This window comes from Vigna unguiculata, chromosome 5 (assembly GCF_037176805.1).
Source record: "Vigna unguiculata cultivar grain cowpea cultivar isolate G323 ecotype 2 chromosome 5, ASM3717680v1, whole genome shotgun sequence".
In the NCBI taxonomy this organism is placed as follows: Eukaryota; Viridiplantae; Streptophyta; class Magnoliopsida; order Fabales; family Fabaceae; genus Vigna; species Vigna unguiculata.
In genome coordinates, this window is record NC_140796.1 from 14,518,543 (window position 1) to 14,543,223 (window position 24,681).

Consider the following 24,681-nt stretch of genomic DNA (forward strand, 5'->3'; position numbering starts at 1 on the left):
TGTTCCGTGCTCACGCTTGAGAGATGATGCGTGCGGGGGAGGTACGTGGCTAGTGGATCACATGTGTTGGACTACGGGCGGGTAGGTCCGTAGAGCAGGACTACAAGCGGGGAGGTTCGTAGAGCAGGACTACGAGCGGGGAGGTTCGTAGAGGCAGGACCACGAACGGGCAGATTGGTGTGAGCATCATATTCTCGAGTCCAAGGCTAACCATTTCGTGTGATTTGTAGGCTGAAAAGCCTTGGGGTTGAGGTCTTGGCCAAGAACTAAGTAGAATGAAAAGATGAGTGTATTCATTATCTTGTGTTATTTTCTATGTTTTGTCTATTTTCATCAGCTCACCCTATCTGCTTGTCAACAATTGTTCTAATTGTTATGCTTAAAAACTTTTATTATGTTTTTGACTTTGAATATTTTGAATATGATAAAATTTGACATGATTCATATAAATTGGGTGGCAAGATTTATTATAATTTTACATAATATTGATAATTAAATGCATTTTATATGTTACAAAAATAATAAGAGCATGAAATATGTTTGTATAATGCAATTTGCTAGAATTTTGCTAGATTAGCTAGAGATAAAGTATTACAATTGGCGAGAGATTAGCTAGGGTTTAGCTAAGGACCAGTTTGCTATGGATTAGTGAGAAATTTGCTACAATCACTTTGCTAGGGATTAGTCAATGTTTAGCTATGGATCAATTTGCTAAGGATTAGCGAGGAATTTGCTACAATCATTTTGCGAGGGAATAACGAGGGATTTGCTACAACTAGTTTGTTAGGGATTAGTTAGGAATTTGCTACAAATATTTTGCTAGGGATTAGCTAGGGTTTTGCTACAACTAGTTTGCTAGAGATTAGCGAGAGATTTGTTATAACTAGTTTGCTAGGGATTAGTTAGGAATTTGCTACAAACATTTTGCTAGGGATTAGTTATGGATTTGCTACAAACATTTTGCTAGAGATTAGCTAGGGATTTGCTACAACTAGTTTGCTAGGGATTAGCTAGGGATTTGCTACAACCAATTTGCTAGGGATTAGCTAGGAATTAACTAGGGATTAGCTACGGAGTAGTTCCCTCGCTATTTAGCTACCTATAATTTAGCTAGGGTTCAATGTCCTCATTGTTTCCTCGCTAATCCTTCGCTAAAACGTTTTACGAGGGATCAACGAGGGATTAGCTAGGGATTATTCCCTCGCAAATATGTTGTAGTGTATTTATTTTATTTTATTTGTCTCCCATTATGCACTAGTCCTGTTTATTTATTTTGGTAATTTATCTCTAGTTACGTATTGGTCCTATTTGTTCATTTCATTTATCTCCAGTTTTACATGGGTCTTTATATTAATTTATAATTTATTTTATAACATTCTAATTTGTATATATTTAATTATTTAAAGTCTTGCTTTGATTCTTATTTTGTTTTATCATTATTTTATAATTTAAAAAATACAAAAATAAAGTAAAAGTAAATATTATTTTATTCAGTGAGCTTGGATAAAAGAAAGTTATTTATATGTTTTATTGTTATTTTATATTATCTGTGTATGGTGTATATATATTTTTGGTCAAGAATGACATAACTTGATAGTCATCACATTTTATGATCTTTCAATATGTCCAAGAGTATGTCAGTCAACAAAGAAACTTAAGTTTGGTTTCAATAAGTTGAGATAACACCAATGTTTGAGTGTTTGTATTTGCAAAGTCACAGTTTAGTACATGTGTGATGAAAGGCAAGGACCATGATGGGGTCTAAGGAAGTTTTACCAAGTAGATGAGTATCTAAATAGTTCAGAATAGCACCATGGACTAGGATATTCATAGGCTAAACTTGAGACTATCCGATTGCTCGACATTGCCAAGGTTAGGCAGTGAGTATACATCTCTTTTATGGGCCTATAAATCACTAATATTTTCGAGAAAAAAATAATTATGATTGTACCAATGTTTTTAAGAGAAATCTCAACTACCTAATCATTTCCCAAAATGGCTTCTGATGTTCATAGTGGATCATCAAAAGTGGAATATGGATCCATATGTCTTACAAGATCACTACAAAAAAAACAGTAATTACCGACGGTCATATTCCATCTGTAAAGCCAAAAATCCGTCGGTAATTTAGTTTTACCGACGGAAATGCGACGGGCAAAATTTCGTCGATAAAAGGCCAGTCTATAATATTTACCGACGGATACTGGCCGTCAGAAATTACCGACGGAATTATCCGTCGGTAGTTATCGACGGACATCATCCGTCGATAATTTCTGACGGCCGAAATTCGTCGATAAAGGTTGCCTGAAGGAAGATTCCGTCGGTAAATCCTTCGGAAGTGATATCATAAAAAAGTTGTCTTGTGCACATTATCGACGAATATATCCGTCGGTAAATCCTTCGATAAAATACACCAAGACTGCAGAATCACTTGTAATATATAATTTATCACACCAATTCAACATAAGCAGACCTGCCAATTCAACACAAGCAGACCTGCCAATTCAGTACATACCTGCATATTTACAATCAACTCATATAAACTACATAAATTCATACAAGATATCTAATAAGGAACTTCCAAATTCAATATGAACAATCAAACATAAGTTGTGATGCAAAGACAATGTCAAATGTACACTAAGTTTAAACATAAATGTCATAAGTCATAAACTCTAATAATCTACATAGTCATCATCAGAATCAGCAGGGTCTGCAGGGTCTGGAATTGGGTTGGGCTGCACTTGGTCAGGCTGCTCAGTGCTTGGTTGGACTGTTGTAGGTTGGGCAGGTGCAGGCTGTTGCTGAGACTGTGTTAGGTTGGATACAGCCTGTCGAAGGACTTGTTGGTCAGGAGGCAGAAGTGTCAGGAGTATGTTCTGTAACGACTGAAATTGACCTTTCAATTCTGCATAAGCCTGATCGTTTTCTTGCAATCGTTGATTAGTTGCTTTTAGTTTTTCATCAGTTTCTTGCAGTCGTTGTTTGAGGAAGGTAACTTCTTCAGCACTAGAGGTGGATGCAGTAGATTAGGGCTTTATGCCACTGCTTCCACCTGCAAGTTGTCCTGTCCCATATGTTTTTCCTTTATTCTTACCCCCGATAACCTCAACCCAACACTTTGTCCTAATCGTATCATCTGCAGCAGGATCATCAATGATATCTTGTGATCCACCAGCACATGAGCCTTGTTCTGATCTGACTTGTGAAAGTCTATTCTCAAATTGTTCCTATATTAAATAAAATAATGAGAAATTAGTTAAATAAGATAAAATTGAAGTTTTCTTATAATAAATTTAAAGTGTTTGCTTACATATGTCCTCCGAGATCTTTCATCAACAAACTGGTCAGTTCCTTTGCGCATATGAGTTTGCTGAAATACCTCATCAATATGAGCAGCTCGTCCTAGCTCCTTTGCCTGTAACAAAACAAATACATATACAGAAATTCTAAAAATGATACAATTTCAATAACTTAATTAAGATTGGAGGTTTGTTTACCATACGAATGGCATGCTCATGGGTGGTAATGGAACCCCCAGTGTGTAGGCTTCCACCCTTTTTAGAACCTCGGTTCCTTCGCGCTGTAACACACTTATTTCTGTACGCAAGAGAATTCCAATGTGCTAGCAAATTATTCCAAACATCATCCCCTAGCCAGTAAGGTTGTTGGCCTGCATTCTGAGCCTCTCTAAACATCTCAGATAGTCTATGAGATGCTTTGCTGTGAAATTTTTTATGAATTTCTGCTTCATGCTCAGGTTTCCACTGCACCTTCCTCTATAACAATGAATAAAGTGCAAATCAACAATAATAGTGAAAAGACAGTTCAGTGTTAACCAATAGAAGGAATGATAAGAGAATAAGTGTGATGACATGTTACCTTAAAACATTGCCAGAAATGTTCTTTGTCTTCTGGAGGTATTGCTCCCCATGACGGCCAAGCTATCATAAATTGTTGCTTAATAGACTGTGTGACGACCTGGGAAGCAACCCTAGAAGGAAGAAATCTGCATATTCATTAAACAAAAGTCATATAAAAGAACACAAGTTGTAATGAAATAAATTTTTAACTTGATAGAAAGTATTACCCTCGATTAAAATGTTCAATCATGGGTCGCTCATGAAGAGGAGGGTCAACATCAACCGCATCAGTAGTATCTGAGGTGCCAACAATATTAGGAGAAGGGACTGATGATGGGGAAGGTATAGCAATATTGTGCAAAGCACCAGACAATAAGGGAGAAGGTTGTTGTAGGTGAAAGAAGGGGGTGGTGTGGGTACCACAGAAGGGGGTGGTGTGGGTACCACAACAGGGGTGGATGGAGATGGTGATGTTACAACAGCTGGAGAGGGGGACTGTATGGGTGCACTATGTGTGCCAGTGGCAGGGGGTGGAATGGATGTGGATGCTACAATGCCAGGAATCCTCATAACATAGCGGGTCTTTTTTGGCGCCCTCTTTTCTTTACGTTTTACAATCTCCTTCCCGTTATCAGGATTAGATGAACGTCCGAATGTCATTGAAAACTAAGTGAAATTGAAACTATGAGAATATGGTAAAGAAGTGGAAAGCTTAATCATGTATCAATCAAATTATAATCTAAAATTTGCAAGAAAATGAAAAGCATCATAAAGATTTAACTAATAGGTGATCATTAAATTAAGTCATAATACAATTCTACTTTCAATGTAAATGGCTTCAAACACTTCTTTAATCATCATCCTCTTCATCATAATTTTCATCATCATCTTCTTCATCTTCTTCTTCCTCTTCTTCTTCTTCTTCTTCTTCTTCTTCTTCTTCTTCTTCTTCTTCTTCTTCTTCTTCATTATCATATTCGTTCCAATTTACAAAGAATAAGTGGAATATTTTCCTCCAATCTTCTTATTGAGTCCCCCATTAATATCGTTGAGCACAAATCTTTAAAGAAGTGACTACTTTCTATTAGAGGATTTAACACATGCATTGGTAATGAGCTAAACGCAATAGGAAGTATTGTCTCCATGAAGACATGACAATCATGACTTTTCATACCATGAATACTACCTTTTTCAGTATCTGCACATCTTGCCAAGTTAGAAGAATAACCATCTGGCATTCTAAGCTCTTTGATCCAACGACAAACTATTTTAGCTTCATATTTTGTTAAGGTGTAATTTGCTTTTGGCTTCAGCAACTTCCCATTAGTCTGTGACTGCAACTCCAAGTCTCTCCGTCGACAATACAAAGCTATATCTCTTCTTGCCTTGTCATTATCTTTTGTCTTGCCGCTTACATTCATCACCATGTTGAAGATGTTGTCAAAAAAAAAAAAATTTTCGATGTGCATCACATCAAGATTATGTCTTAGCAAGTTATCTTTCCAATATGGAAGATCCCAAAAGATGCTTCTTTTAGTCCAATTATGCCATTCTCCATACCCATTCATCCTTGTCACACCACTTTCAGTTACTTTTGGAAAATCTTTGACTCTTCGCCATACTTGTGATGGGGTCAAAATCGGAGGTGGCCCATCCTTTTCAACTTCCCCTTTCCGAAATGCCTTATTGTTCCTCCTAAACGGATGTTCTATGGGCAAGAATCGACGATGACAATCAAACCAACAACTTTTCCGACCATAAGTTAATGTGAATGACTTAGTGTGCTCCATACAATGTGGACAAGATAATCTACCGTGTGTGCTCCAACCGGATAGCATCCCATATGCAGGGAAATCATTAATAGTCCACATCAAAGCTGCCCGCATTAGAAAATTTTGTTTCCTTGAAACGTTATACGTCCAAATACCATTCCACAACTTATTCAAATCATCAATCAAGGGCTCTAGATAAACATCTATAGATGCCTTTGGATTAGATGGACCTGGTATAAGACACGTTAAAAACATATAAGGCTTAGTCATACACATCTCAGGTGGAAGATTATATGGAGTAACAATCACTGACCAACAAGAATAAGGGGATGATGATGCCTGAATGTATGGATTAAAGCCATCCATACATAGACCAAGTCGCACATTACGGGGATCACTGGCGAAAGATGGATGCTTTCGATCAAAGTGTTTCCAAGCTTCCCCATCAGATGGATGTCGTAGCATGCCTTCTATTTTGTTCTCATAATGCCATGTCATATGTTGTGCTGTTTGCATTGAAGCAAACTTTCTTTGCAGTCTTGGAATTATAGGCAAGTAAAACATGAACTTCAATGGTATTGGTTTTTTTGCCTCTGTTCTGGATGTTTTGTGCGGTATCGTGGTTGCCCACAATATTTGCATTGTAGCAAGGATGCATCATTTTTTCCATTATCATTGTCGTAAAAAAGCATACAGCCATTCACACAACAATCAATCTTCTTAGATTCCAATCCCAACTTTGAAACTAATTTCTTTGATTCATAATAATTGTTCGGCAAAGGATTATTTGGTGGTGTTAGATCTAAAATTAGTTTTGCCATTTGGTCCAATGCTTGGTTGGGAATGTTCTAGTTCGATTTGAAGGCCAGAAGTCTAATGCATACGGACAACTTTGACTCCCTTACCCCTTCAAAGACAGGTTCATTTGCCTTTGCCAATAAATTGTAAAACCTTTGAGTGAGTTCATTTGGAGATTCTTCTAAACAATTATCGTTAACTTGTTCAAATGAAGCATGTTGGCCAAGAGCATTATTCAACATCTCTTGCATATACATTGCTTGATTCATCTCAAAGGTAGGTACAACCGTGCTTGAACTAGGAAGACATCTTTCATGTTCACCCAAATAAACAGATGGCACCTCTTCACCGTGAAATGTCCAAATTCAGTAATCTGGCATGAATCCTTTTTTGTATAGATGAACTTTAACTTCTTCGTCTTTCAAAATACGAGTACATTCGCACTTGATGCATGGACAACGAATCCCTCCCTCAAGAGCATAATATTTATATTGACGAACCGTCTGGATAAACTCTTCAACTCCTATCACAAAAGATTCCTTCAAGCCTCTCCTACCACTGTAACAACGGTCATAAACCCAACGACGGTGGCTGGGAACTTCGCCCATGTTCTATGACAAGGCAAAGATAGACAGTGTTACATTTGTGATAGTGAAAGAACATGGGAATTAAGTAATAAACCTATTATTACTTAAGTCCAACATGGAAGGCCATGTAAAACAATGAGATGTTCCCAAAAGTATCATATTGTGGGAATATATATCTCACTTATTGGGTAAGATATTTGAAGAGTTATGAAACTCATCATTGTCGTAATCGAAAGAACATAGTCAAACTATGATTACAACTGTTTGTATAGAACTGCACTTAAAATTTCATGTATTATTTAATACGTTTTTTACTTCATGCCTTTCAAGTAAAGGAAAGACGAGGGAATGATTGAATTGTAATCAAGAGCAAACCAACATAATAAATCAGTAACAAAACCAGCATCAAGTGATGAAGGGAAATTTTTAGTAAAGCAGCACCAAATATACTACACTCATGAGGCCAAAGCCTACTTGCAAGATGTTGCAAAACAAAAACAATTTGAGGGGGCACTCTAAACCAAATTTCAAAATCCAAACGCACATTTAACCTTTCACTTTAATTATCCATTTCAATCAATCAACACACACTTTACACTCTGCTCCCCATCACATTTCTGCCTACCAGCTCAAACACATAATCAAATTAACATACAAACAAAAAATACACCACATCTCTGCCTACCAGCTCAAACACATAATCAAATTAACATACAAATAAAAAATAACATCAATCAATTATCGCTCCAGAGAGAAAGAGAAAAAGCTCATACCTGCAATGGCTCACACTCGCGCTTAAGCACCCAAAAAATTGATAGCTGCTCAATCCAAAGCTTCAACCACGGTGGTCCCCCCAAAAAATCCTTACCAATTACAAAACGACAATGAGAATATGTAGAGAGATAAAGAAATCAAAGGAAGAGTGTCAATTACCACTACGCCGGTGACTTCGACGGAGAACGCTGACGAAGATCGTGAATTCAATTTCACCGCACCCACGAAGTCACGGACGGCTCAGGGCATGCTAACGGTGGCAGCGTCGCACCGGTAAAGTCCAATCGAAAAAGGGGTTGCTCTGCACCACACCACTCCACTACGCCGGTGACCTCGACGGAGAACGCAGACGGAGCTCCCTGCTGTTGATTGTGCCGCACCCACGAACGTCACGGCAAGGCCAGGGCACACTCACTGTCGCAACATCACGCCGGCACGGGGAAGAACCTTGAATCGGAAAAGGCTTGGACGGAACCGCTCGCGCCACCACGCTAGTCTGCACCTTCCTCCCTCTACACCTTCCTTTTCGCGTTTTTAGGGAAACTGAATTGGGGGAAGAGCGAAATTCGATTTTAATTTCAGCGAGGAAATTACCGAAGGAAATAATCCGTCGGTAAAGGATTAAGTTCTGTCGGTAAATTAGTGCACAGTATCTGGGAAACTTACCGACGGATCAATCCGTCGGTAATGTTCGCAAAGAATATCCATCGATAAATCCGTCAGAAAAAATAAATTACCGACGGATTTATATCCGTCGAAATTTATCCGTCGGTAATAAATAGTTTTCTTGTAGTGGATGAAATTGAGTCTTGTGGTTGTAAGTCAAATTCTAGGCCCTGAGTGTGTGTATTGTTTCTTGAGTTTATTAAGATTAATATTTAAAGCTTATAAAGACCACACTCATTTCATATTTCTCTTTTATATGTATCTATTGTAGAGTAGAAGAGGAACCTACTCAGTGAAAGTTGTTTGGGAAATTGGGAAATCTTTTGAAGATTGACTCGTGGATAATTTATATTAATACCTTTAAGAGATATTAAAAATATATAATCTTTTATTCAAATTATACAAAATACATATTTTTGTAATATTTCATGAACAATTATAGAGATGTAAACTATTGACTTATATATATGAAGTTATGTTATTGTTTATGTTCTCTTAAGGAAAATCTTATTGTACAAAAGAAAAATTTATTCCATCTTTTATCACATAATAATTATTTACATAATAGTCGGGGGCGTCACAACAAGCTTATTAATGATGCAAAAATATTGAGCAAGAGTGGTATAAAATGAGATAATACTTTACGACATGATGGAGAATGCAAGTAACAACAAATTTGTAGAATTAGTTCTTACTACAAATACCACCCTCCAATTCCATCCAAGATTTGCTAAAACTGTAAAATTTAGAACACTTCACAATAATATAGGGGATGGGCTTCTAAATTTGGCTATTAGAGTAGAACAAATGTTTGATGATTTAAGTTAACTAATGAATGAAATAGTTAGAGAGGCTACTTTAGAAAAGCTTATGAAAATGTTGATTGTGCATTATGCTATAATGAATCAAATGATGAATGTCACAATACAAAGTATGCATAATCAGTTGGGGCAACTGATAGTTGATGTAAATGAGTACAAGATTCAAAGGTTAAATCAACCAATAATAGAATCATAGGACATTGATGGATATATTGATGCTCATACTAATATGTCTATTGATTGACATTAATTTTACTAAAGATGTTGTTGAACTTGTTAATGAAGCAACATAGTAAACTACTTCAGGTGAAGATTTTTGCTCACAAGATGAGATTATGAAGATTATTGACGGTCTTGTTAACCATCCTAATACACTTGATGATCATCAAATTAAGTTGAGGCATCATGCTCCACACATCAAGTTTGTTGATGCGAAGGATAAAAATAAGTTTTCAGTGGTGATCTTTGATGACATTATTATAGAGAAAGAAGAAAGGTTGCTAGAATAAAAAACTTCTAATCAAATTCTTTTGGTAACATGGTCAATAAAAAATTTAAATTGCATGCATATTAATTTTTTTTGTTTTTACCAAAAGTAGAACATATTTTATAAATTTTTTTAATAGTATTGTTTCTATTTTAGTTATAACAATAAAAAACAAAAAATTAATAAAATTGTACAAGATGACTTGAACCATATTAAATTAAGGAAAGTAAATTTTGGTATATGACTAAATTAAGTCAAACGTCAAAAAAATTGTTGTCTCCTCCCCAAATAAATCCATCAAGGACAATTTTTGAAATAAGTGTGGGAGAAACTAATTGTAGTTAGGATTTTTGTTTTTGTTTTTGTTTTTTGTTTTTTAATTTTTTTTTTTATTTTCATTTAATAAAATTGATATCTTTTGAGAAAGTTATGTGAGTATTAATCAAGGAAAGTTGTGGCTAGGAAAGACAATGTTTGTAAGTTAGTTCATTGTAAATACACCTCTCTTTCTTAAAAGCCTACTTGGTGAAACTTTTAACCAATATGTCTCATAAGAAATGCACTAAAAATATTTTCATTGTTTTCAATAAAATATATTGACATTGAATTTTATGATTTGATCGGAACTAACATAATTTTGAAATGGGAGTTGTGTTTTATGTTGAATGGATAATTGAATTAATTAGAAGTGTGCCTAATTAGTTTATTTTTAATAATTGAGTTGATTTAAGAATTACTTGATTAAATCTTGTGTGAAAGAAATTTTAGCTTTGTGAGTTTTGAGCCTAATTATAATGGATGAATCATCATTTCTCATTCTTATTTTTCTCTAGCGATCTACTCATATTTTATTTATACTATAATATTTTTTTATTCTGTTGTTTTGCAACTTAGTTGACATTCATAATCGAGACATTTTGTGATATAATCAAATTAAAATCCTAATTATCATATTAAATATTTTATTAATAACTTTCTTATAAGATTTTATGATCATTTCAATATCTTTTAACGAATCTTTATTGGATTTAAGATCCTCGTTAAAAGAAAAGATATTTATGTATAATGTTGATAGTCTCTTATTATACCTACTAAAGCTTAATTCACGAAATAAACTTTATTAAAGTAATCACTTAAGTTGTGCAAACAGTTATTATTTTCTTTTTACTAAATTATAATATATAAGTAGTTGAATATTTTATAAGAAAATATATTAAATACCTCATAATTGATGAGTAGATATATATTAATGGAAAATAATGTATATTCACTTTTGCTATAATATTAAAAGATAAGAAAAAGAAAAGCCTAAGTCTAAAACAAAAGTTTGTGATAAATATTTGAGTTATATTATTTATTATTTAGTGATCACAAGTCATTTATATAAGGATAATGATGTTTTAATCCATTTTTTTATTCACTTTTAATCCACTACTTCAATCATCATTAGATCATCACATCGCATCACTAAAATTAATTAAAATAGATTATCTAATGGTGATTGAAGTAGTGGGTAAAAAAAGATAGGTTAAAATATCATTATTCTTATATAAAGACACTATTTATACCATCGTCTCATGTTCAGAGTTTATCCGAAAAATTTTATACACATTTTCTATATTGTCTTTGGATGGTTTAGTAACAAGCAAAGTAAGAGAAGTTTTATTAGTATATATTGTTGGGCAAAACCCTCAAAAAATCATTTTATTAATAGAGAAATAAAATAAATACAGGGAAACACATAAATAACTCTCTCATGCCCTTTGACAATGAGTACCCATACTCTCCAAAATAATAATTTAACTCAAACTTCACAATGCTCTTATTACAAGAGTATAAGGAATAAGAAGAGTCAAATACAAGCTTGAAATGTCTTTGACTCGGGGCAAGGAACATCATGAACTTAAAGTCCATTATATAGTCACTAACACTCACCCCCTAGATTATCCTAAACAATATGGGTTTTTCAATACGTGTTATTTTCACCAGTCCAACATTTTCCACCCAGATTAAAATAAACACATTTTCATTGTCAATCATGCTCCACCATAAGGAGTATCACTTGGAATCAAGTCGTCCCGAGAATTTTCACTTGGAATCAAACTATCCCAAGAATTTCCAATTGGAATCAAATCATTCCAAGAATTTCCACTTGGAATCAAACTATCCCAATAATTTCCACTTGGAATTAAACCATTCGAAGAATTTACACTTGGAATCAAATCATCCCAAAAATTTCCACTTGGAAGCAAACCATCCCAAGAATTTCCACTTGAAATTAAATCATCCCAAGAATTTCCACTTGGAATCAAACCATTCCAAGAATTTCCACTTCGAATTAAGTCATCCCAAGAATTTCCATACACCCTGCATCAATGCTAACCAATGCCCATGTATAATCGCCACACACCTTGCATAAATATTAGCTAATGCTTGCGCATAAACACCATACACCTTTTGTCAGAACCATGCCGCAACTCGTGACCCAAAACCACAAAACATTGCGAAAAGCCACAAATCGAACTGTTGCACTTTGCAGCCACTGTGTCGTCGACTCCCTCGCCAGAGAAGCAACATCTACTAGTGTAGCACCTCCATTGACTCTTGTCGAAGCAAATATGTAAATCGTAGAGCACTTCCTCCACGCACATGCCACAAACCGTGACTCATACAGAACAGATCTCATCGTACATCACTCATTGGGCCATGCGAGCACCAACTGCGACGTCCTTCGTAGATTCAGGAGCATCTCTCCACACGCGAACTCCACTACAAATCCAGCACGACTCACGATCCTCAACTCACAGTCCTTGCACCTCCACGAACCCAGCTGCAGATTCACTGCGTCAACACAACACTGATCCTTCCATCAAATTTCTCATTGCAACTTCAGCAATCAATGATGATTATCCAACAACAAAGAATTAATCTTTTCTGATGTGGAAGATCAGGCTACGCTGCAGCCATAAAGCATACTAAGAAAAATCCTATCGAACCATAACTCGTGATACCACTGTTGGGAAAAACCTCCCGATAATCACTTGAGAAATGAAATAAACACAAGGAAATACATATACAACTCTCTCATGCACTTTGACCCCGAGTATCCACACTCTCCAAAATAATAATTTAACTCAAATATAAACTTGAAGTGTCTTTTACTCGGGACAAGGAACATCATGGACTTAAAGCCCATTATATAGTCACTAACACCCACTCCTAGATTATCCTAATAATGGACGTTTGATCCTAATAATTGGCATGTATCAATTGTCCTATGATGAAGATCAAGTGAACCAAATCATAATCGAATCGTGACTAATAGCTATAACTTTTAGCTAAGTAGTAAGTGCTTCATCCTAACATATATGATATAGAGAAAGATAATTGACTTACTTTTTCATCCATTTTTTATCTTTTATTCTAATTATTTTTAAATTATTTATTTTAATTTTTGTAGTGATATAAAGTGATAATTTAAAGATAATTAAATGGATAAATTAAAAATGGATTAAAATATTATAATTCATATATTAAATATATAAAATATGAATAAGGTTATCTGGATACCTTTACTCCACCTTCTTATCCACATTTTCAACCAGTCCATCTTTTATCTTCAAGAATAAAAGTTATCTTCAAGAAAAGTACATAGGAGTGGGGCACCAGTGATTCTTCGTCACCTTCAACCATCATCATCATTCATCACAAATTTATCCACCTCTACCTTCATCTATCTTTCTTTGCTCCTTTTAGTTTCTTCCATGTTTCTACTGCGCTTAATCATAAAAACAAAAAGGGGAGAAGAGGAACCAGTAACATGAAGAACAGAATTTTGATTATTGAATCTTGCGAGGAGATTTTACAGTTACGACGACGGTGACACCTAAGGTCACGGGTGTTGTGGTGGCAGGTGATGCACGAAGGAAGCTTTAATCGATGGAGGAGTAAATTCCTCGATCTCACGCGTTGTTGGTCTTGAAGTGGGGAAAGGTCTGCATCGGCACCGGCGGGTCCTCCGGTGGCGGGAGGCATCACTGGCGACAGCTTTGGCCGGACGGAATGTGCAGTGGCGACGCCATGGTGAAGCAGCAGCTGTGACTCACAGGGAAGAAGAAGTGGTCTTGGTTTCTTGTTGTACTTAAAGAAGATGAGATAGAATGACTCACCCCAAATTTACTTCGTGCACCCCCATTCTGATCATCCACTCTGTCTTCATTTATTTCAGGGATTTCTCGCTGCACCCAGCCTTCTCTCGTGTCCTTAATAATTATCTTTTTGATCCTAATCAATTTTTACCTATCAAGGTAGATGAAAACAATGTAAATGAAATTTGATTGTGACCACCGGTGCTTTCTTTTTATCTCTGCAGAACTGCACCCCAAATATTTCCACACTTTCCGATTTTTCTTTCCGTTCTTCCACAATTTTTTGTGCTTTCTGAATTCTGATCCCTCTAGTCTGTGGTTCCTGTCAGTGTGTGCTTCAAATTTGCAGTGGTAGCTGTCTCCGGTTCAAGCATGGAATTAAAAAGATTTTTGAGGTACAGGAGAAATGCTTGGAGGTACATGGAGAAACCTCCTTTATTTTAAAACTAACTCTATTTCATACAATCCAAAGTTTCTATTTCTCCACCCAACCAACATGCACATAGCACACTCCATCGCCTGCACCCGTAACGTAACGATTCCACAACGCTCCATCAGAACACCATCATCATCATCATCTTGGTTTCCAAATTCAACATTCTATTCGGTGTATAATTCAGGTAAGGATTCTAGTCTAATTATAATTATAACTATAACTTGACTTTTAATTGATAATTGTATGTGATCAAAACTCTTTTACAAATATAGATGATATTTAGCTAATTGGGTAAGTAAGAGAAATTAGTAAATTATGTTATTACTTATTTTTGATAATTTAGTATGTAATATATAATTATAATTTAATTAATATTATTAATTTAGTTGTATGATAATGATATTTCGAGAATTATATTTGAGTTTGGTAAAATTTTATTTGAATAAGTTTAATATTATAAAATAAATACAATGTGTGACTACCGTGAGTGTAGTAACTTTTTCCGGTGGAAATACTATGTGTATTTCGAAATTTGAGTCGAAAGTATTACTTCTATATCGAAAATAGAATTGGAAGTATTATGTATATTCGGAAAGTAGAGCAACAAGTGTTACATGTATTCTGGAATTAGGGTAGGAAATATTACGAGTTTTCTGAAAACAGAGTCAAAAGTATAGATAGTGAGAAAATATTGAATGCTGAACTATTGGAAGCTGTGATATATATTTTTAATTTTGTGATTTTGTTATGATAGAATAATTGAAGTTTGGAATAATATAATATTTTTGTGAATATATAATTTGATTTATTATATTTTGAATGTGTGACTTTGGGTATTTAAATGAGTATATTGCTAGCTTATTTATCTTTATTAGCCACTACAAATTATATTAAAGAAAATTTGATATATTTAATTGGAGATATGAATCTGGGAATTTAAATAGTTAGACTGATTGTTCATTTATCTTGATTAGCCACTATAAAGTACAATTGATCTTTATGGATTATGATAAAAAAGAAATGGTATATTTACCATAAATGAATAATTATTAATGTTACTTATATAATAGGGTGTATGGTCGTTGTAGATGAATTTTGTGAAATAACTACAAAAGATTAATTATGAATGATTTATGGTATAAAATTTGTATGTGGAATTACAAGTATTATTTGTGTTAATATTAAGTGAATATATTTTATTTGTTTTCTTGCATTGTATTATAATTTTCACTAGCTTGCGTTTTTGTTGATGTGATTTTCACCTGCTATGATAATAAGTTATACTAGATCAGAAAAAAAATGCAGATAGTCCTGAGGATCACCATGTGAATAGGAATGACGCAGGTATACATATAGATACTTTAGCATTTGACAATTCCTCATTAAAATGATATTTTATATTTTCAAAAATTATACTTATAGTTTTGGAGAACTATGAATACATGGTATATAAATTTACACTTATGTACCACAGATGATTAATTATGTAATGATTTAAATTAGTAGTGTTATCTTCTAATTTAAGTCATTACACAATCCATCATGATACTAATCCATTGACAACTTCTTTGAGCCTTAAATCTCTTTTTTTTTATAGCCATTGCAAAATCTTAAGAAGAAAAATACCATGTTATTCCTTACCTTATGAAAAAAGAAGGAACTAATGTATTGATTACATTAAAAATGGTTAAGCATAAAGTGTGGTGGTGAGTACCTCACCCATAACAATAAAACTGGCAAAAGGAAGAAAAGTGCGACGAAAGAGTCATGAAAAGAAAAATGAACAGCAGAAAAAAAAGAGAAGAAAAAGTAAAAGTGAAAACTAAATATAGAAAAGGAAGAATAATTGTTTTCTCAAAAAGAGCACAAAGAAAATAACATATTTGTTTTTCCAAAATCTTTGCTCTTTAGTTCTTTCTTTTCAAATTTTCTTTAAACCTCTATATCCTAAATTTTTAGTACCTTTGCCTTGACCACATTACAACATTTGAAAATTTCTCATGATTTTTGAATGCATGTTTTCCAAAAGTATGTTAATATTAGAGTCTCACTAAGTTATAATAGTGTTTACTTACATGAGTACTTTGAGTGAAACCATAAGCATAAAAAACTTAAAAGAGCATTGGTGAGAGAATATACATTTTAACTTGAATGATTTCTTTCATACTTGGTTTTCCATGTAAATTCAAAATATTAACTCATGTTTAAAATATAATTCTTTCTATTTGCATGATTCATGACAACTTGATTTATAAAAACCGATTTGTTTACAGTGAAGTTCCTTTCATTTGACTTAAAATTGATATGAAATTGACTCAGAACAAGATAATCTTCAAGTTCTTCTACGTGTTAGACGATAGAATCATGTTTTCGTCTATTCCTTGTAAATCACTTTCTAAACAAAAGTTTAATAACTTGAAAGCCTTTTTTCTACAAGACTAAAATATGTAAACTCATTAACATATATCTTCATTACTTTATAAATTTTGTTATCATCAAAGCCTAATTGGAAAACTAGTTAAAGCTTTTGTCTAATGGGATTTGCATCATTTGGTTTCAACACTTTTCTCTCTTAAAGAGTTTTCAAAGAGGGTTTTTTTTCCTGTATTCTTGGTCTAGCACTACTGTAGATATGACTTTTGACGACGGTTAAAATAGACCTTTTACCACGATTCCAAACCCGTCATTGCAATGCTCGTCGTTAAAAGTTTAGGGCAAACCACGATAGATAAGTTACCCGTCATCAATTTTCTTAAAAACCATGTCTGTTTCAAAACTCGACGTTATAAGCTATCTAAAGATTTAAAAAAAATATATTTAGAAAACCACAACGATTGGTGCACTAACCGTTGTTATAATGTATATAATATTTAAGAAACAAAAAAGTGAGATTTAATAAACCATGACGAATTTAGTGAACTCATCAGACAAAATATCTTCTTTGCTTCATATATTCGATCAAGTAGTTTATTATTTTATCAAATTAATCAACCTTAACTTTGTTGATAATCGTGTGAAGTTAGTTGAATCAGTATATAATAGGGTCTTTGCATCGCTAGTCATATTTTCATACACCGCTTCAACAAAGGTCTATACTCCAACATCTCAAATCATGTCCTCTAATCTATTATCCATTGTCCAATCAATGTATTCATGTGTTTGAATCACACTTGGAATGTATACCAATTCATCATGCAACATCCATGTTGTATAATTCTTCAGAAATCTATCGCACAAAAGACGTTCTCTAATTTCGGCAACATCCAATATTCTTCCATTCAAACAATTCACACAAGGACATCTTATCTTTTCTTCGTTTTATGCGTTGCCAACATGATGTTGAGCAAACTGTATAAACTACTCGACCCCTTCCTCATAATCATCACTTATATGTGATAAATTAATCCAACTCTGATCCATCTATGTTCTGTAACGATCCATCTAATAATAAATATAAATAATAGTTGTTGGGGTCGAACACCCTCGACTCAATACCAACACATTGAGCAAGACACATATTTCTAATAATTCATATCATAATCAAAATATAAATATCATTAACTCTCAATAATAACAACTAATCAAATATTCATAACATTATTAAAATAGCTCTAACTCTAAATAATAAAGTCTAATTATATATAATTTACAAAACTAATTATATATATTTAACAAAAACTAATTAAAATAAATAAAAAATAACTTACCTAGAGTGGAGACGAATAGGGGGTGAAAAGAAAAGATAATCGCCACCTATGGCGGCCAATAGTGTCGGAATGAAAGGGCCACTGAGGTGCAAGGTGTAAAAAAAGCTAGCTTAGGGAGGGAGTGCAAGACGAACTGTTGTGGGATGGTTGTGGTTCCTAACACCTTGATGATGCAAAACAATAGTAATCCATCTTTCTTTGGCTTAGTTTGGCCCCATCCTTACTTAGGCACGATGCAACCCAATCTTGCATCAAGGCGACTCAAGGGTTTGGGAGGCCTAAAGCGAACTTAAGAATGATGTTTTTTATTTTTAAATTATTTTTTGAGCTTTTTCTATGCAAAATTATCTATTAAATTGTCGTAATTAATTTTAGTTAACTTTCACACTATTCTCTAATTCTAACTCGTGTTCATCACTTATTTCGTTAAAAATTTCATCTCCATTATTAGGTATGCAAATTCGGGGTGGACCAGATGGGCTAGCCAACAAGTGCACATAAAAAAATGCAGGGCGAGCCCACACAGGCCCGCCCTGCATGGACCCATAGCCCGTGTGGGCTAATGACGGGGCAGGATGGGTTGGCTCACTGGTCCACTTACAAAATTAAATATTCTCATTTTTTAGTTCTCACATCATTCATCATGTTGTTTCTATAAGTTCCTTTTAATATTATTATTATTATTATTATTATTATTATTATTATTATTATTATTATTATTATTATTATATATAAGACAATGATTTTAGTTCTTGAATATGGAATATCTTTTTATGCATTTTTAGGTACCTGTCTTGTAAGGTGACATGTTGCTATTGTACTTTAGCTATAATATTCGTTGCTATTGTTTCTTGTCTTTGATTAGGTAAACTAATTGGAATTATTTAGATAGAAAATGAATATCAATTATTATGGAAAAATAAAAAAAAATTATTTTGTTCATCACAAAAAAAAAAAATTATTTTACTCATCACAAATGTGGGTCAGCCCACAGGCCCGCAGGCCAACCGCGTGACGGGACGAGCTAGAAAAGTAAACCCGATATTAAATTGCGGGGCGAGTCAAAACGGATCAGGCTGACCCGCTTTGCCATCCCTATCCATTATCCACCAATAGGTTAAACTCTAACCTAGTTAATAGTTTTACAATTTAATTCAAGCAACAAAAAAATATAGTTTCTCATAAAAATATATGCTGAAAATTTCTCAGAGTCCATAAATTGAAAAAGTACCTAAAAACAAACCAAGCAAAAGAATTACATTTTTAATCCTAATACAAATCCAACAAATAAAATAAAAATAAAACAAATAAAATAAAAATAACAACAACACAAATAGAAAGACAACATACTAAAAAGGAATGAAGATAGAAAGATTGGTACACACAACTAGAATGAGATTCAAGGAATGAAATCTGTCAAAATCTTTAAAATAAGAACTCTACAATAAAAGAAAGCAAGGAGAGAAAAGGAGTGAAATTAGTAAATGAGAAGTCAGAGAGATAAAAGAAGAAAACATAAATAAAAATTGATTATAAGATAATAAAGATAACTAATCATTCTCTTTTTCTCAAACAAAATTATAATTTATCGAAAAAGGGTTTGGTTCAGTTTGACTTAGGTTTGACCTAACCCAACCTAGACCCAACTTTATTCGACCTAACCTGAGCCCGAGCTGACATTACTTGATGTTGTCTAACCTAGTTGGAACCCATCTCAACTCGACTTGACATGACTTAATTTAGACTCAACCCTAAGTTGACTCGACCTGAAGTTCGCGTAACTCAATTCACATGATGTGGCCTAGGTCAACAGAACCTAAATTGGACCTAATACAATCATGTCTAACTTGGGTTAACCTATAACTGGCCAAACCAACTTGACTTTGTCTGACCAACCTTGTCAATATTAAGTTGGGCTTAATCGAACACGACCTAACCTAGATCTAACCCAACTTGGCGCAACTTCAAGCAAGCTATCTTAACCCACCTGAGTTTACTCAAACTACAATCAACCCAAACTGAATCGGGCCATACTTGTTTGACCCAGTTCAACACAACTTAGCCTAACTCTAACATGACACATATTTAATTAATTGATTTGGACTCAAACTAACTTGACTTGACTTACGTGCCAACTCAACCAACTTGATTAACCTTACCTAACTTAACACTGCATACTAACTTGAGTTTGAATTTGGATCGAATAAATTTTGACTTGTATAACAAACTTTTGAGTAACTTGTTTATTTTCATTTCTAAGAAAAAAAATTTACTTTAAAAAGTGGTTTGTGTTACCTTTTGGAGAAAAAAAAAAACTTTATAAACCATTTTTGAGCATTTTGGTCTTATAAACGACTTTTGAGCATTTGGTCTTATGCCTTTTTTCTTACGTTAGTTTTTGTTTCGTCGTATAAATTCTTTTCAACATGTTCCATAGATCTCGGGACCCAACCCATAAGTTGGGCCAAATTAACGGACAAAATTTCATTTAGGAAAGTATGGGCAGCTACTTCTTTACATATAATTAGCAGCCTCATTCACATTCTAATAAATCATAAAAAATTTGGTCTGAAGCAGTTCGATCATGGGTTTCTCAATCTCACTCTTTTTCCTTCTCTTGCCTCTTTCGTTCCAATTTTCATCTTCCCTATTCTCGTTGATCAAGGGGTCCTCTCTCTCAGTGGAGAAACAAGCACACGACTTTATTCTCTCACCTAATAAAATGTTCTGTGCTGGTTTCTTTCAAGTTGGCGAAAATGCCTTCTCCTTCGCCATATGGTTCAACGAACCTGACACTCACAACCCCACCACTGTGGTTTGGATGGCAAGCCGTGATCAACCCGTAAATGGGAAGCTCTCAAAGCTTTCTCTTTTGAACAGTGGTAACATCGTCTTGGTTGATGCTGGCCAAATCACCACTTGGTCATCAAACACAGCTTCACATGCCCCAGTAAAGTTGCATCTCCAAGATGATGGTAATCTTGTGCTAGATGATCCCCAAGGAACCATTTTGTGGAAAAGTTTTGATTTTCCAACGGATACTCTGCTTCCTGGTCAACCTCTTACCAGATACACGCAACTTGTGTCTTCAAGAAGCGAGAGTAACCATTCATCTGGTTTCTACAAGTTTTTCTTCGATGATGACAACGTTCTCGGTCTTCAGTATGATGGTCCTGATGTTTCAAGCTCCTACTGGCCACAACCTTGGTTGATAAGTTGGGATGCTGGAAGGACTAATTTCAACAGTAGTAGAATTGGCGTGTTGAATTCTCTGGGACTTTTCAGTTCAACAGATAATTTCAGTTTCGTGACATCTGATTATGGCACAGTGCTGCAGAGAAGGTTGAAAGTGGAGTGTGATGGCAATGTTCGGGTGTACAGTCGAAATAATGTTTTGCAGAATTGGTATGTTTCATGGCAAGCAATTTCTAGTGGTTGCGTACCTCACGGGATTTGTGGACCCAACAGCTTCTGTGTTTATGTTCATGCGAGTGGAAGAAAATGTTTGTGTCTTCCGGGGCATAGATTGAAGAATCACAGTGATTGGTCTCAAGGGTGTGAACCCTTGTTTCAGCTTACCTGCCATAGGAATGAGTCTATGTTCTTGGAGATTCCAAATGTTGAGTTTTACGGCTATGACAATCATTATGTAGAAATCAGTAACTACAGTGCCTGTGAGAGTTTATGCTTGCAAGACTGCAGTTGTAAGGGGTTTCAACACTCCTATAGTGATGATAAACGCTTTTATAGGTGCTATACGAAAACGCAATTTCTCAATGGAAGACGTTCACAAGTATTCCAAGGAACAACATACCTGAGATTGCCCAGAAGTAATAGCTTCTCTCACAAAGAACATGACAGAGAATCTTTAAATGATCATGTTTGTTCAGTTCAACTTCAACGTGCTTATATCAAAACACAAGCAAACCATTATGTGAAGATTTTCCTGTGGTTTTCCATCACCCTTGGAGCTTTTGAAGTGATTTGTATTGTTTTGATTTGGTGTCTGGTTAGGACCAGACAAAAGTCTAATCGAGAGGGCTACCATCTTGCAGGAACAGGATTCAGAAAATATAGTTATTCAGAGTTGAAGAAGGCGACAAAGGGGTTCAGTGAAGAGATTGGAAGGGGTGCAGGAGGGGTTGTGTACAAAGGTATTTTATCAGATGAAAGACATGCAGCAATCAAGAGACTGAATGAGGCTAAACAAGGAGAAGGAGAATTCCTTGCTGAAGCGAGTCTCATTGGAAGGCTTAACCACATGAACTTGATTGAAATGTGGGGATATTGTGCTGAGGGAAAGCATAGATTGTTGGTGTATGAGTACATGGAGAAGGGTTCTTTGGCGGAAAATCTCTCATCCAACACTCTTGATTGGAGTAAGAGATTCAACATTGCCCTTGGAACAGCAAGAGTTCTGGCATATCTGCATGAAGAATGCTTGGAGTGGATTTTGCACTGTGATATAAAGCCACAGAATATACTTCTTGATGCTAATTATCAACCGAAGGTAGCAGATTTTGGCCTGTCGAAGCTACAAAACAGGAACAACTTGAACAATTCAAGTTTTTCAATGATAAGAGGAACAAGAGGGTACATGGCACCTGAGTGGGTTCTGAACTTAGCAATAACGTCGAAGGTTGATGTTTACAGCTATGGAATTGTTGTGTTGGAGATGATAACTGGGAAGAGCCCAACAACGGGTGTTCAAAACATTGATGGAGAAGAGTCGTACAATGGAAGGGTGGTGGCATGGGTGAGAGAAAAAAAGAGTGGAAGATCTTGGCTACAGCATATCATTGATCCTGCACTCCAAACTAACTATAATGAATCCAAGATGGAGCTTTTAGCCAAAGTTGCTTTGGACTGTGTTGAGGAAGACAAAGATATAAGGCCAACCATGAGCCAAGTCGTTGAAATGCTTCAGAGTGTTCCTTAGTAACATTACTATGTTTCTTTCTATCTCTGTAGCCGTTCTTGTTTTCTATCTTTCATGCTTGTGTGTAGCCAGGCTCAATACTGTTTCCAAGGTTATTTAATTTAACACAAACTTTGTTAATTATTTTAAAGTTTTATCTTTATAGCCTTTCCTTTTGGAATTGATTGACCTGAAAATTTCTTAACAACTAACTTATTAGTCCAAGTCTCGGGAAAAATAAACATATAATACATGTTTTAGACTCACATTTTGATGACTTATACAGCAGTTTGATTTATTACTAATATATGAAATATTATATATTTTAACCATATGAAGAGCTTACTTCTTAATGTATACATTTTATTTTTTTTAATATACCTTTTAAAACGTGTAAAACTATTTTTATGTTTCCTTTTTCATTCTTATTTTGCATATAACAATTAACGCAACAATCATGCAGCGGATGCATGCACATGCACAAATATACAAGGACACAAATATATACATAAACATCAATACAATTGGGTCGGATTGGTATTTTTAATAAGCCAGCTTGATTTAGTCTCACTTGTTTAACCCGACAAACTGGTGGACTAAAGAAGTGTCAACCCGCCCCTCACTCACTGAATTTTATTTTTTTTGTTCAATTAAAACAATTAAACAGATTAAATTTTTTATATTATATTTTTGCAAAAATATAAATATACAATATTATTATAATTTAAATCATTAACATTGTCAAACTAAGTTCCAATTTTTATGATAATAAAATAATTTAACATGTAAATATAATTATTATTTTAATTTATCCAATTAAAAATATTAATTTTAATCAGTTAAAAGCTTAGAAAATACTTATATGATTAAATATGCTTTAAATATTCATTTATAAGTATATATAGACACAAACACAGACACACAAACATAGACACACAAACATCGACACAAACACAAACACACACACACACACACTTGAACACACAAACATATAAACGTAGACACAGACACATACAAACACACACAAACACATAAGCACAAACACAAATACGCACAAACATAAACACACACACACACATGCACACACACACACACACCAAACGATATTCAACTAATAGAATATGAATTGACGCCTATAAGAAGAGATGTCTTATCAGTGACTATCCTCAAATCTAAACCAAAACTTATATTAAAAATAAAACTTAAGAGCAATATATTAGGTCCAATTTATTACAACTCAAGTTGCACATCTACACACGTCACAATATATATGCAAGAAATTTTTTCCTCAACTCCTCACCACATATGTTAGTCTATCTTATCAATGAAATAAATAAATATTTGTTATAATATAAGTCATTAGTGCATATTTATGCCCTTATTTAATCTTTAATCATGGATTCTTAATTGGTTATTTGGGCTTTAAACGATTGTTTTAATTAGGATTTGTTATAATTAGGTTTATCGAGCATGAGATACCAAAATATGTTAAAAATAGCATTTTAGTTGCATAAATGTGCTTTAGATATTTTGAAGTGTGTGAGTGCAATTGCACTTATAGCTAATTTGAGCTCATGGAGGTGTGAAAATAAATTTGTTAAAGCTTTATGGCACCTTAAATATAAAACCAAGAATAACAAATAATCGAAACCATAAAACACCAAGCCAAGCATGGCATGAAGAAGTTTGGTTGAGCCAATTTGA

At 34.3% G+C, this 24,681-nt stretch overlaps 2 protein-coding genes and 1 pseudogene across 3 annotated transcripts; 1 reads left to right on the top strand and 2 right to left on the bottom strand.

Moving 5' to 3' along the window:
- Positions 1 to 2,622: 2,622 nt before the first annotated feature.
- LOC146886116 (uncharacterized) lies at positions 2,623 to 10,049 on the bottom strand. The gene is made up of 6 exons (XM_085672872.1): positions 7,794 to 10,049; positions 4,091 to 4,529; positions 3,883 to 4,009; positions 3,501 to 3,779; positions 3,314 to 3,418; positions 2,623 to 3,230 (listed from the first exon to the last, which is right to left on the bottom strand). The coding sequence occupies exons 2-6, from the start codon at positions 4,111 to 4,113 to the stop codon at positions 3,030 to 3,032; spliced, it is 735 nt and encodes a 244-aa protein (XP_085528998.1). The 5' UTR covers positions 4,114 to 4,529; positions 7,794 to 10,049; the 3' UTR covers positions 2,623 to 3,029.
- Positions 4,835 to 7,041, bottom strand: LOC146886117 (uncharacterized; annotated as a pseudogene).
- Positions 10,050 to 13,937: 3,888 nt separating the features above from the next.
- On the top strand, positions 13,938 to 23,128 carry LOC114184387 (putative receptor protein kinase ZmPK1). 2 transcript variants are annotated; one of them, XM_085673911.1, is made up of 2 exons: positions 13,938 to 14,075; positions 14,246 to 23,128. In XM_085673911.1, the coding sequence occupies exon 2, from the start codon at positions 20,644 to 20,646 to the stop codon at positions 22,996 to 22,998; it is 2,355 nt and encodes a 784-aa protein (XP_085530037.1). In that variant the 5' UTR covers positions 13,938 to 14,075; positions 14,246 to 20,643; the 3' UTR covers positions 22,999 to 23,128. The 2 variants fall into 2 exon arrangements, with proteins under 2 accessions (XP_085530037.1, XP_085530038.1); XM_085673912.1 differs by lacking the exon at positions 13,938 to 14,075 and having other exon boundaries at positions 14,292 to 14,536; positions 20,725 to 23,128.
- Positions 23,129 to 24,681: the final 1,553 nt, after the last annotated feature.

Coding starts and splice junctions, on each gene's coding strand:
- LOC146886116 (XM_085672872.1), bottom strand. CDS start 4,113: ATGATTGAACATTTTAATCGAGG. Junction 4,010..4,090: donor ATTGAACATTTTAATCGAGG/GTAATACTTTCT, acceptor ATGAATATGCAG/ATTTCTTCCTTCTAGGGTTG. Junction 3,419..3,500: donor ATGAGCATGCCATTCGTATG/GTAAACAAACCT, acceptor GTTTTGTTACAG/GCAAAGGAGCTAGGACGAGC.
- LOC114184387 (XM_085673911.1), top strand. CDS start 20,644: ATGGGTTTCTCAATCTCACTCTTTTTCCTTCTCTTGCCTCTTTCGTTC.